The following is a 14804-nucleotide window of genomic DNA, read 5'->3' on the forward strand; positions in this document are numbered from 1 at the left end:
TCAATAAAAAATCGGTCATAAAAATTGTTTTATAATACCATGTAATGCAATTATGTCAATATAATTTTAATGTAATTTTAGTGCTTAAAACTGATTATACTTTTCTGTGCATTCACTGTGCAACATCAACACCTACAGAGAAATTATTTATTTTCAATGTTTTATTTTATTGGGGGTTGGCGTGTACCAAAAAATCTCAGACCTGACCTGGACATGTCAGACTACTGTTTTAGGCATGCGCAGTTGGTCATCGTACCATTCGTTTTTTTTTTTTTCCCACCGTCGCCATTTTCAAAACAGCCAAGCTTTATTGCGCAGCCGAGAATTGTTCATCAATGAAGTTTAAATAAAGAGCCGGATCATTTGAATCACATTCAAGGTAAAGACTCGGAAGGGAAGTGCACGTCGGATGTTAGTCTGGAGGTTATTCTTAAAGTTGCTGTTTCTCTTCCCCCCCCGGGACTTTAGCCAACCTAACGTTAATTACATGTTCCTTCAGATTAGCTTCAGAAGCTAAAGCTAGCGTTGAATGCCGTACAAGAGCCGGCTATCTTCAATAGCTTGTGGAATAGCTAGGTTCTGTGTTTAACTCTGAGACAGGGCAGTGAACGCCGATGTGAAACGAATATTAACATAGCTGCTCCGTGTTGTCAAACAGCTTTTAGAGAAAGGCTCATTATTTGGCGATACCTGGCCAGATAAACCTGTATTTCCCCAAATCAACTGACTAAAGTCCATAGTCTGACAACTCGGGCTTTGCCACCGACCACACAACCAGATAGCGATTTCACTGATGAGTTCCTCCTCTCTGGTTGAAGGAGTGCTAATCAGAGAAGTCACCTGGTGCAGTCTCTGGTTTGAATGAAAACCTGCAGACTCTCGGCTGGCCATGGCACATAGTTCCACACCCCTGCCATACACCAACCAGCTCCTGTTTCAGTAAAAAAAAAAAACTGCAACTTTTCGAACTGGTTTCCGTGGTTGTTCCCATAATATTCTAACTCCAAAATACACGGTGGAGGGCGGTAGCGACCGGCGTGAACCAATTCTAAAAGTTGACATTTTAGTGCCGAATTTACCAGTAGACCCAAATTATTCATTAGACATCCTCAGTCATGTTCTCGTAGGTGTGTGCTTTTGCCGATAAGCAAGTAAACATGAAACTGATTTTTTTTTTTTAAAGGAGCTTGGCGTGACGTTCTCTCCAGAAAAGGGAGAACAGAACATTCTCTCCCTTTCTCTCCAGCGCCCTCAGCGGAGTGATATGGAGCTGCCCAACTACAGCAAGCAGCTGATGCAGCAGCTGTGGACCTTGAGGAAGGAGGGCCACTTCTGTGACTGCACTATCCTGGTTGGAGACAGTCCCCACCGTGCACATAAACTAGTACTGGCTGCTTCCAGCATGCTGTTCAGGTAGTCCCCCCACCCCTTATTTCTTTATGGATCATAATAGAACAATTTAATGAATAAATAAAATGACCACAGAAAATAGAAATATTATTACAGGTTTTCCAGACTTTTAGCTGTGGTCAGGGAGGGACCTCCGTCATATCAAAGGGGGTTGGCACTAACTGACTGATATCTGATATTTAATAAAAGCCCAATATCAGCCTTATATCGGCAATCGAATACATCCGTCTAACCATAAAACGTACATGCACATGTTCCAAAATACTATGTGCAGTCTGATTTGCTGTTGAAAGACTTAATAATAATAATTAATTGCATTTATCAGAAGGAATAATTGACAATGGCACACAGTTGGGTTTATTTTTCGAACATATGCAGTGGTGGAAGAAGTACTCAGATCTTTTACTTAAGTGAAAGTAGAAATACCACAGTATAAAAATACTCTGTTACAAGTAAAAGTCCTGCATTCAAAATGTTACTTAAGTAAAAGTACAAAAGTATTAGCATCAAAATGTACTTAAAGCAACAAAAGTAAAAGTACTCATTATGAAGAATGGCCCATTTCAGAATAATACAGTACATATTATATAATTGAATTATAATTATTGATGCATTAATGTGTAAGCATCACTTTAATGTTGCAGCTGGAAAAGGTGGGGCTGATTTCCACTACTTTATATACTGCTGGGTAGCTTACAGTAATCTATAATAATACATCACAATTTATTAGTTGATTATATTTTGTATTAATAATCTGAATCTGCAAAGTAACTAGTGACTTAAGTTATCAAATAAATGTAGCGGAGTAAAAAGTAGAATATTTCCCTCTGAAATGTAGTGGAGTAGAAGTATAAAGTAGCATAAAATGGTAATACTCAAGTAAATACAAGTACCTCAAAATTGTACTTAAGTACAGTATTCGAGTAAATGTACTTAGCTACTTTCCACCTCTGTACATATGTAAATGTTGATTATGTCTGTGCAGCAAACCGGTCAGTTCGGTTGTCAGGGTTCCAGATACTTGAGCTTCTACTGATGATATCTAACAGATCTGTGACTGATCTGTGGCTGCTGTCGAATAACTCGGGACACCGGTAGAGAGACGTAACCCTCCTCATCTCCGTCAGGTCTCTCCTCGACGGCTCGGACACCATCTCCATCGACACCACCGTGGTTTCCTCCCAGGACTTCGGCTGCCTGCTGGACATGGTCTACACCGGCAGGCTGCCCCTGGGCAAACACAACGTCGGCCGCATCGCCGCCGCCGCCGACAGCCTGCAGATGTTCGACGTGGCCGTGGGCTTCAAGAACGTCCTCGCCAGCCTCATAAGCCCGCCGGCCGCCGTCCCGTCCGCCCAGACCCGGGCCGACAAGCTCAAGAGCGAGGGGGTAGCCGCACCCGAGAAGGGCGCTCTGATCTCAGGCGAGGCCGAGGCGAGGGCCGGGGCGGAAGGGGAAAGGAATCGGAGAGGCAGCGGAGATGCGGAAGGATCACCGTGTAAAAGAGCTCGTCTGGGAGACTCGGGAGCCTCAGGTCAGTTTCAGCTGCCCGCCATGTCAAAGTCTTGTTTTGGGGCAGATTGGAGTTAGGGCTGAGCAGTATATCGATATTATACCGATATCGTGATATGAGACTAGATATCGTCTTAGATTGTGGATATCGTCATATCGTGATATAGCATAAGTGTCTTTTCCTGGTTTTAAAGGCTGCATTACAGTAAAGTGATGTCATTTTCTGAACTTACCAGACTGTTCTAGCTGTTCTATTATTTGCCTTTACCCACTTAGTCATTATATCCACATTACTGATGATTATTTATCAAAAATCTCATTGTGTAAATATTTTGTGAAAGCACCAATAGTCATCCCTACAATATTGTCGCGATATCGATATCGAGGTATTTGATCAAAAATATTGTGATATTTGATTTTGTCCATATCGCCCAGCTCTACTTACAACTGAACACTTAGCCACTTCATAGGAAATACCGAGATATATATCGTGTATCGCCATTCAGCCTAAAAATACCGAGATATGATTTTTGGTCCATATCGCCCAGCCCTAATTGGAGTGTAACTTATACAACCGTTTCTTAGAGGCAGAAATGTGTTCACCGATGTAGAGATTATGTACAGAATGTGCAGATTTGCATATCAAAAAACCCCCAGGCGGAAGTAGCTCCATGTTGCGCTCATCTTCATATTCATAAACCCAGAGCCTGAGGAAGCCGAGCCCCCGCCGAGCACAGTGGAGGAAAACAACGCGACGGTGGCCGAGGTGTCCGACCGCTCCCCCCCCCTTCTTCTGGAACATTCCTCCGAGCTGACGGAGCTCCTCGCCAACGTCCCGTCTGCCCCGGAGCTCCTGAGCCAGGCGGCGCACGCCAGCCTCGGGGAACAGGAGAGACGGGTAATCAGGCTGTCCCCGGGGTCCTGGAGAAGTCTTAAAATGATCTAGATTGAAGTATTTAAAGATATTAAAAAAAGAGATCTTCTGCCTCCGCCCAGGTGGTTTGTCAGTGCTGTGAGCAGGCGGACCCGGGCCCAGCCACGGAGAGGCTGATGAGCAGAGTGAGGGAGGGGGTTCTCAGCGAGGCGGGGGTCCTCACGTTGCTCCGTACAGTCCGGCAGAAAGCTCCTTCCTCCTTCCCCCCACGCCTGCTCTCGCTGCTGGAGGAGGTGGAGAGACAGACACAGCAGGGGGATGGATGGGAAACTGCAGGTACGTCTGGGTGGTGTGTGTGTGTGTGTGTGTGTGTGTGTGTGTGTGCGTTAACTTTTGGCTAAATCTAATTTGGTAAAATATGAATTATACATGCCTAATGCACATCTACTACTACTACTATTAAGTGGCTCTGTGCACCATGATTTTTAAAACTAAACAGCCACCAAAAAAACCTACATTTTGTTATCGTGCTGCCTTCAAGTGCTATTGGAAATGTAGTTACAAGTTGAGCACACATAAACAACTCAAAAAAGTGGTAAATATGACTAGGAAAGTCTGTCTTCATTCTTTGTCTTTGTTTTACGTTTAGTTGAACAGTAATAAATTAATGAAAACATCAATTACATTGCTGGCAGCCATATTCTCCTCTTCATATTGCTGCTGCAACACAAACTAACTCTGTTAGCTAGTAAATAAATAGAACACACACACACACACACACACAAGAGTTGCAGACTATTGGTAATGATAAACTATAGAAAAAGCATAAAATAAATGTCCCAACAAATATAAGGAGTGTGTGACTAAATTAGGGCTGAACGATTTTGAAAGAATATCTAATTGCGATTATTTTGACTGATATTGCAATTGCGATATGATTTGCGATATTAGAGGGAATGATAATCTTTACATCATTATTCTCATTTTCATTGAAAAACGTATTAAAATGATTATGGTGTGATTATGGTTTTGCGGGGATCTGTACCAAACAAAGATGTTTTCTTAAGTCTGTAGAATATGATGTGTAGGCCAGGACATCTCTGCAGCACCACAATATTTACTTTAAAATGCTATTTTGACACATTTCACCTTTAACAAATATTGCGCCTCCTGCGATTTGAAAATTGCAGTAGGCCATATTGCGATTTCGATAAAATTTCGATTAATCGTTCAGCCCTAGACTAAATCTCTTTTCTAAAGTAAAACAACCACCGCCACCAAAAACTGCTTTCGTTACTGAGTCGGTTTTGTCATTTCCCAACAAAAGCACTTAACTGTACAACAAGTTATATCTACTACATCCAAACTGGGAACTGGTCTTGCTCTTGTTAGTGAACCCTGTAACCTCCCTGATCTCCCACAGCAGCCTCAGAACAGCAGAACACCACCAACACCGAAGAGGAGCAGGAGGAGGCCGGAGAGGAAGAAAACACCCGGGGAGAGACGGAAGCGGACGGCACACCTAAAGCCACGGCGCCGGAGCCTTCCTCCCCGTCCTCCTCCACCTCCGCCTCCTCCCCCCCCTCCTCCCCCTCCCAGCCCTACCCCTGCCGCTGGTGTAAGAAGGGCTTCGCCTACAAGTGTCGGATGCTGTCCCACGCCAAGCGCTGCCCCCTGTCCCAGGAGTTCAAGCAGCAGTGTCCGCTGTGTCCGGAGGTGCTGGGCAACCCGCGGGCCCTGCAGCGGCACCGGGCCGAGGCTCACCCGGACGCCACGCGGGCCAAGAAGAAGGTGGCCTGTGACCTCTGCGGACGGACCTTCGCCCACCCGTCAGGTGAGCGAGCAGCCGGCCCGGGGAGAGTTATGGTGGGCTCTTTTCCCAGGCATCAACCAAAAAATCAAAATAAAGCAACTAGGATTTGAACTGGTACAGGCCGAATCACATCACTCTAGTTTTGGCATCTCTTCACTGGTTATCAGTTAGGTTTAGGATTGATTTTTAAGATTGTACCGATTTACAGTACTGTGCAAAAGTCTTAGGCACCCTAGATTTTTTTATATAAATTTCTTAGAAGTCTTAGATGTGTATTTGTTTTCTGCATTAGTGTGTCAGTAGACTGCTGTTTACTGTAAATTTTTGATATTCAGAAACTTTTCATTTCATTAGTTTTGAAAGCATCTTCGCTTTATGGATTTCTTTGACATATGCCTAAGACTTTTGCACAGTACTGTACTTTGAAAGTACATTTAGGTCCGGCTCCAATCTATATCACAGACATTTAACCCTTAGGTTAGGCAGAATCGGTATCATCTTTGAAATCACTGAACTTGCTTCCTTAGCTAGACCTGTTTCCTCCTGTCTGTCTTTTAGGCATATGATTCTGCGAGTTGCATGTGTGTATGTTTTGTTTTACATGCTTTTAATGTTTGCTTGTATGTTGTTTGAAACTTTGTATCGCTGCTATCTTGGCCAGGGCTCCCTCGAAAAAGAGATCTTGTAATCTCAATGGGACTCACCTGGTTAAATAAAGGTTTAATAATAATAATAATAAATCACTTCTTAAAGCTTATTTATAGACTTGTGCTTAAAAAAAATAATGTTTTCTTATTACTGTTGGGCCAGTATTAAATGACTGGCACCGAAATACACGTGAGCTCTTCTCATCTTCTGTCATATCAACATATTTCCCCTCCCTCCCCGTCATATTTCTTCAGGTATGATTTACCACAAGCGGACGGAACACTTTGAAGAGAAGCCGTTCGCGTGCGAGGAATGCGGCGCCAAGTTCGGCGCCAACTCGTCTCTGAAGAACCACATGAGGCTGCACACCGGGGAGAAACCCTACCACTGCAAACACTGTGACATGAGCTTCAGCGTGGCTGCCGCACTCGCCTACCACACCAAGAAGAAACACTCTGAGGGTAACCACACACACACACACACACACACACACACACACACACACACACACAGTCGGGTTAAGGCCACGATCTTAAGATGCTTTTGAATGACAGAATCTTGTGTGATCCCTCCTCTCCGTATGTGTGACAGCCATCTTTGTCTGTCAAAAAAACCAAAACAAAACATTAAATTAAAAGGCGCAGCTACAACTCTAAGGCAGATTTTGCACAGAATCTGGACTGTTGTCATCTGGTTTAAAAACCAAATGACAGATGATGATCTACCTTTAGGAACTAAAACAAAGTTTTCAGGTTCAGGCTCTTAACGTTGGGACGATTCATTCTTTTGCACTTGGCTTGTTGCTATGTTTTTCCAGACATGGTCTAGGTCAGTGGTTCTCAACCTTTTTCATATCAAGGACCCCTAATTTAGTCCACATTAGGGCCACGGACCCCCATTTGAGAATATTTTTATTGTTAGATATGATTTTGTCCAGAATTCCATGACTATCTGTACTGTAGGTAGAGAGATAACAGAGAAACTATGATAAAAAATAGTCAGTCTAAAATGACAAAATAATGAAGTTTAACAATTCATCAATTTGCTGGGGACCCCCTGGAATGCCCTCAAGGACCCCTGGTGGTCCCTGGACCCCACGTTGAGCACCACTAGTCTAGGTCAAGTTTCTGTGTGTCGTTTTGGACACATGGTGGACGATGCACATTCAAAGGTTGTGATTGGCCAGGTGTAATGGCTTCATATCGCACTTGATATAAAACACCAGGACTTCCAGGGGAATTGAAAATATAATAAACGCATCAACAGAGCCGAATTACATGATCGCGACATATGATTATCTACGATTCACTGTCCAGCCCTAAAGCAGAGCAATTTCTATCTTACTCTTGTTCATTTTTATTTTTTCAACATTATTCCCTTTTTACTCAGCTTAGTTAACTAACCACTAATTAGATAGCTTGCAGTTTCTTTGTCAGACTTTGTGTTGCATGACAACCGCAATGATGTCTTGTACCATTTGAGCTGGAGAAAAAAAGCTTCCATCTGATCACACCCTAAGAGCATCAGCTAAATGCCTAAAATACATATACATATACATACATATTCATAAAATACATATGTGTTTGTGTGTGTGTCTTTTAGACTGCAAGGGGTGCTTACACTCCCAAGTGGAGGAAGTAACTTCTCAAACCAGTATTTTGAAATGCAAGCCATTTTAAATCTACATCTGACCAACAAGGTGCTTAAGTGAAAAATTCCAAAACACTTCCAAGCATTGCTGCACGGCTGAAAAGTGGCACTGATGATGGAAATGGAATCTTTGCATTGAGCCATGTGAGCTCTGTTTGCATCTAGTCTTTATTGGATTTTTGGACGCCTGCATCCTAAGTGTTTTCACATGTCCAGTCCAGTCCAGTAGATGTTGTTTCAGTGTGTGTTCTTTGTGTGTGTTTTAGGGAAGATGTATGCGTGCCAGTATTGCGAGGCCCTGTTCGCCCAGTCCATCGAGCTGACCCGTCACGTGCGGACGCACACCGGAGATCGGCCTTACGTGTGTCGGGAATGCGGAAAAGGCTACAGCCAGGCCAGCGGACTCACAGTCCACCTCCACACCTTCCACAGTGAGAACACACCGGAGGGACGCATGCATTAAGGCTTTCACTGAAACGAACACGGTTTGCTGGGTTTCCTTCCAAGTGTTTTAGGTTAATTCTGATTTATTGAATTAGAAAAGCGGAATGGAAACAGAAAATTTGGATAGTTTCCTCAATATCCCATATTTTTATGCTCGCTTCAGGAAGAAAGGAGAAAGAAGTTATGTGCTGAATAGCAACGGAAACGTATTTGTTGAATAAATATGTAGCAACGTTTGTCTGTATATCTGACAAAATATCTGAAATACCTCCTGTCACTCCTGACTCCATCACGGTTGTATGACCATTAGTTGGTGCATTAGAATAACTTTTTTTTTTAACATATATACGTGTATATATATATATATATATGTGTACAGTACTGTGCAAAAGTCTTAGGCATATGTCAAAGAAATCCATAAAGCGAAGATGCTTTCAAAACTAATGACATGAAAAGTTTCTGAATATCAAAAATTTACAATAAACAGCAGTCTAATGACACACTAATGCAGAAAACAAATAAACATCTAAGACTTCTAAGAAATTCATATAAAAAATCCAGAGTGCCTAAGACTTTTGCACAGTACTATTTATATATATATATATATATATATGTATACACACATATAATTCTACATTCAGGGAGTCTAATTAACATTTTATTTTTTGCAACAATTCCAATTTGCTTGACAGTTGGATGAAAGAGTGACAGATATACATATATATTTACATAAAGAAGTATCTATCTGACTGTATTTATCTATTGACTAATTATTATATCACCATATTTCACAGTGATTACGTTTACGTGCAGGCTTCCAAGAGGATTGCATTTTCAACCGGATTAGCATTGGTTGGTTTATTCTAAAATGATTAGGTGTTTATATGACGTCCTGCCATTGGGAATAAGTCTGAAATCATCTGATTAATATGATTGACTGCATGGAAACAGTCAGTGATATTTAAGACAGTTTAAAAATATTTAATTAATACTGACAATCTACAATATGAAACGGCTACTTGTGGTCCTGAGTTCTGAATCCGTTGTAAAATACCTGAAACCGATGAGAGTTAATTTGTATATTCATGACATAATTTATAAACACAGACCTGTAACCACATAACAGTTCATTGAAATCTTCCTGCACAAACTGAAAATCAAAACTCATACTGGTACGTATGGCACTCCGCCACCACTTTTTCGAGCGTATTATTGAAAAGGCAGAAGAATAACATTTAATTATTATTGATGAAAACATATTTCATCCCATTTCTTGACCATGTGTTCTTTGTTATAACAGTGGTGTCATTGCTGTTTTATAAAAGCACTACTGTTCCTGTTTCTCACCGTGCCAAACAACGCCTCTTAGCTCTTCTAAAAATCACCATAAATCACGGCCTCTTGTGGCGTATCGCTTAAATATTATTCGATATAACATTGAGTATTTTATCCCACCAGACATATCGGAGCCCCACGATTGTCAGAAGTGTTGCCTCAGTTTCTCCTCGCTGGAGGAGCATCGGCAGCACATCCAGGAGTGCCACCCGAAGGAGTTCCACAAGTGTCCCGTCTGCCACAAGGTGTTCACCAGCGCCGCCCTGCTGGACAAACACAAGAGCGCGCACACGGCCACAAAGCCCTTCAGCTGCGACCTGTGCCACAAGTCTTACCAGGTAGGGACGGCTTCACCATTGTGACCACTAGGGCTGGACCCCAATATTCGACTATTCGGATATTCGTTCGTTGGGTAGGTATTCGGTTTTCAATTTTGGGATTCGGATATTCGTTTTTTGAAATGTAATTTTATTTATTCTTTTTTTTTTTTACTTGCATTCAAATGTCAGTCACATTTGCTGTTCGCCACGGCGGCACAGAGAAAAAAGTACGACCTGAAATTCAAGCTGTCGGTTTCAAATTTGCTGAACAAAACTCAGGAGAAGCAGCAGCAAGACATTTCTCCGTTGATCTTTTTTTTTTTTTTTATCTTTTTTCTAAGGTATTTTGATACGGGGCTCTCCCTCTCTCTCTCTCTCTCTCTCTCTCTCTCCCTCTGTGCTTTAGAACGTAACCGCTGTGAAACAATCAGAAAATAACGTTTTATTTCTCTGATTCACCGGCTTTCTCGCTACTACCGCTCCCTCTCTACATTCACTTTCTAGCTCGCTCGACCATCTCTCTCTCTCTCTCTAGCTCGCTCGACCATCTCTCTCTCTCTCTAGCTCGCTCGACCATCTCTCTCTCTCTCTCTCTCGCTCTCTCTCTCTCTCGGGCTATTAATTGAAGTTATATGTATGTTAAGTATGTTTTCAGCGCTGTGTTTTTGTGAGGAGGAACTGTGACTATGTGTGAACTTTGTCGGGTGAACTGTTACCCGTGTATGGAAAGCCAAGCAGTTTGAAGGTGCGTGACTCTTAACACGACCCCACGACCCCCCCCCCCCCCCCCCCCCGCGTGGCCAAAGCTTCGAATATTCGCTGTTGATTACTACCGAAGCTCCGAAGCCCAAAAAATTCGGGACAGCCCTAGTAACCACTGCTCCAGGAATTGATAACCTGACAATGACAAAAGAAGAAAAATGATCAGGTGTGACACGTGGGGTCTCACTTGTTTTTTCTCTCTAGAACTAGTCTGGTCAGTCCTGTAGTGCAGTGGTTCTCAACGTGGGGTCCATGACCACCAGGGGTCCTTGAGGGGGTTCCAGGGGGTCCCTAGCAAACTGATGAATTGTTAAACTTCACCGTTATTTCATTTACAAGACGTGAACACAATTAGAGAATGTAGAAGAATGACTGTTTTGATCATAGTTTCTCTGTTATCTCTCTACCTACAAAACAGATAGGAATTCTGGACAAAATCATATCTGACATTAAATATACTGTCAGATTTGGGTCCGAGAGACAAAATCTCATCAAACGGGGGTCCGTGTCTCTTAATGTGGACTAAATCAGGGTCCTTGCTTTGAAAAAAGGTTCGAGAATCACCGCTGCAGTGCGTCTCCAGCATTACAGATCCATTTCTTCCTGTGTCCACAGCAACTGTCAGGTCTGTGGTACCACAACCGCACCAACCACCCCGAGGTGTTCGCCAGCCAAACCAGCCGGCAGCTCAAGACCCTGGTCCAGTGTGACGTCTGCTTCAAGTTCTTCCCCAGCGCCGGCAGCCTGTCCAAACATCAGGCGGCCGAACACCCAGGTGAGGATACCCCCCCCCCCCCCCCCGGTCCCGCGTAGACGGTTTAGGAAAATCTCGCGGGGCCGTCTTTGAATGTCTCTTCCTCTCTTCTTCCCGCAGACTCCTCGGCGTCCGCGGCCCCGCGTCCGGACGGCCCGGCGTTCGGCTGCGCCCTCTGCCCCCTGGTGTGCCCCTCCCAGCCGGACCTGCAGGACCACTTGCTCTCCTGCCACATGGGGGCGCCGGGACAGCAGGAGGCGGGGGAGGAGCAGGCGTCCACCTCCTCCCACACAGTAAGAGAACTCCCCCTCACTCCACCTCACCTCAGCTTTTCAGATGGTAAATTCTACTAGAAACTACTGGTTCCATTTGGGTTCCTACCCAGGTATGGAAACTCGGCAATGACTACGTTTACATGGACTGCAATAATCCGACTATTGACCTTATTCTAAATAAGACTATTTTGATTAAGATGTTTACATGAGTTGCTTATAGAATATTCCAGTCATATTCCCGTTTACATGCTACAGAGCATAGTCCGATTAATGACTGAAGACGCACACCCACATTACTAGAGCTGCAACGATTAATCGATTAGTTGTCAACTATCAAATTAATCACCAACTATTTTGATAATCGATTAATCGGTTTGAATAATTTTTTTAAGAAAAAGAAGTCAAAATTCTCTGATTCCAGCTTCTTAAATGTGAATATTTTCTGGTTTCTTTCCTCCTCTATGACAGTAAACTGAATATCTTTGGGTTGTGGACAAAACAAGACATTTGAGGACGTCATCTTGGGCTTTGGGAAACACTGATTGACATTTCTCACCATTTTCTGCCATTTTATAGACCAAACAACTAATCGATTAATCGAGAAAACAATCGACAGATTAATCGACAATGAAAATAATCGTTAGTTGCAGCCCTACACATTACGTCCCTACGTCCTACGTCAGAGTTTCCCTCCAGAATTTAACCTGAACCCTTTCTGTCATGTTGCTACCGTGGTAGGGACAACATGTCGGGACTTCTTTTTACCGGTGGCAGCCATCTCTTCTTCTGTAAACAAGTTGCGCAACACTCGCTGGAAGCTAGAGCATGTGTCGTCAAGCAGTTGGATTGCCGTACGTGTTGCAAAATGCTGCGAAAACTCTGATAGGACGTCATAGTGCGATTAAGGTGTATACATACAATGCACTTCAATAATGCGGCTAAATTCGGAATACTCCACGTCTTAATTCGACTATTGCTTACTCCGACTATGACCTTATTCTGGTTAAGGTAAGCAGAAAATGCTGTTTACATGGCAGTGTCTTATTCAGAGTATTGTCTCAATCGGGTTAATATCGGAATATTGCAGTCCATGTAAACTAGCTCAATGACTTTGATCATTGCCAGGTCTTGAAATGTTTTGGAATTGGACAAAAAGTATGGGCTTTTGTCGTACAGCCCAAATCCACCTTTGACACTAAAATCTGTCTTTCATTTCATAAATTGTGATAGTTGGTGCTGCTGTGAAAGGTATCTGTAATATTGAGTGATTCATCCTAGATGACATCATATCATATTACCATACATCATATTGAACACAGATCCAGCCAAGAGATAAACAGCTAGTAAAAGCATCAAATTTGAAATGGAAAATGTTTCAGAATCCTGTCTTATCGTGTGTCACATGATCCTAGTTTTAAGCGCCAGTATATCTAGAAGTATTAAAAATACTAAAGAAGAAATCCCATCCTTTCCAAAATATTCAACGCACAGAAGAGAATAGTGGTTAGAAAAACACGCTTGACCGACATGCTCTCTGTCCAATCAGGCGATCCCGACACAGGCGACGGGCGACGCGGGGGCGGAGACCGTTATTTCCGCGGACCAATCGCAGCTGGGCAGTTCCCAGCAGGTGTTCGTTGCCCTGGGAGACGGGAAGGAGGAGGGCTCGTCGGCGGAGGTGGTGGCGGTCAACATGGACGACCTGCTGAACGGCTCGGTCACCTTCATCTGCGAGGACAAACGGTCGGTTCCCAACGCTGAACTGTGACCTTTGACCCCTGGAGGATTCCCCCCCCGGACAATGACCAGTTTTATGGTTTTTAATTTTCTCCTCTGTGATCGTGAATGGAACTATAAAACTATAATTCACAAGCCGAGGACTCTTTCCGTTCTGTAGAACTCAAGGGTGGCAAAGCAGATTGGGTGACTGTGCACACTGCTGAAGGAAGCGAAGGTTTTACATGACAAATCCACCCATGACACTCTTACACTGTTAGATATCAATTTGTGGTGTTCAGTGTATTCCAGGAGTTGTTTTGTGATGAAGTGTTGTCATTGACGTTTTTTGGTGAACCCGCTTTCTCAACCTGCCTCGTCTACTTCGACTTCAGTGAGAGATTTCCTCCATCCGCCAGAGACCAGGCGTGAACTTGCCGCTGTCAATCAAGCACAGGTGTTTGGGCATATAGATGGCTTGAGGTGGAGAGCGTGGCTTTTTTCAGTTGAGAGTGAGAGTGGAGAGAGAACGTGCTCCGGTTCCAATTACGCAAAAAGGCATCATGTCTTGTGGCTGCGTTGCATTCTGGTCTATCGAGGCTACTGTGGGGTCTTCTACGATGGATTTCTCCCTGTATGATTGTTGAGCGTCTCTTGGTGCAAAATGGCGGCTCTAGAAAGAAGCCCTCGCTCTTTGATTCTGAGAGGGATGGATTTTTCCTGTAATGAATCAAAACAAATGATCAAAATTCAAATGTATTTATTTGTTCAGTACAGACAGGAACCTGGTGACCAGGATTCGAATAGGCCAACCTCCTGAAACCAAGACTCTGATCACCTTATAAACACGCTGAATGGTCTCATAGCGTAAAGTCCTGAGTAATACAGCTTGAGTGAAGCACATTATGCATATTTGTAAGAGCGATGTGTCTAGTGCTATGTTCATGTCATTTAATGGGAAAGAATGATTTTTGAATTTCTGAAGGTAAAGTGGAGTTCCTACACAGGTCTCAAAAAGATAATTAAATCAAACTTGAAAAGTTCGGGAATGGCTATGAAATTTATATGAAAGTGGTGTTCATGTCTGCACATGTCTACATATTTTCTATCACTGTACACCCCTCTATCATTTTCCATAATGTGATTTTAGTTGTGAGCGTTCAGACTACAGGGTTCCCACAAGTCCTGGAATTTCTGGAATAATATGGAATTTAGAGAAAACTTCAAACCCAGTTAAGAAGTTAAACTCCACAAAAAAAAAAAAAAAAAAAGTGTAGAATCTTTAAATGGA

General features: G+C 43.1%; 1 protein-coding gene across 1 annotated transcript; it reads left to right on the forward strand.

Annotated features, from left to right (window-relative positions):
* Positions 1 to 291: 291 nt before the first annotated feature.
* On the forward strand, positions 292 to 13585 carry zbtb40 (zinc finger and BTB domain containing 40). Its single transcript, XM_071547543.1, has 12 exons — positions 292 to 379; positions 1184 to 1413; positions 2538 to 2944; positions 3627 to 3820; positions 3919 to 4132; positions 5220 to 5630; positions 6512 to 6718; positions 8174 to 8338; positions 9810 to 10024; positions 11384 to 11543; positions 11643 to 11815; positions 13344 to 13585. The coding sequence occupies exons 2-12, from the start codon at positions 1265 to 1267 to the stop codon at positions 13563 to 13565; spliced, it is 2517 nt and encodes an 838-aa protein (XP_071403644.1). The 5' UTR covers positions 292 to 379; positions 1184 to 1264; the 3' UTR covers positions 13566 to 13585.
* Positions 13586 to 14804: the final 1219 nt, after the last annotated feature.

Source organism: Centroberyx affinis, unplaced genomic scaffold (assembly GCF_046629955.1).
Source record: "Centroberyx affinis isolate AG114_WGS23_722 - 3 ecotype Tasmania unplaced genomic scaffold, CSIRO-AGI_Caff_v1 ptg006006l_1, whole genome shotgun sequence".
Lineage (NCBI taxonomy): Eukaryota > Metazoa > Chordata > Actinopteri > Beryciformes > Berycidae > Centroberyx > Centroberyx affinis.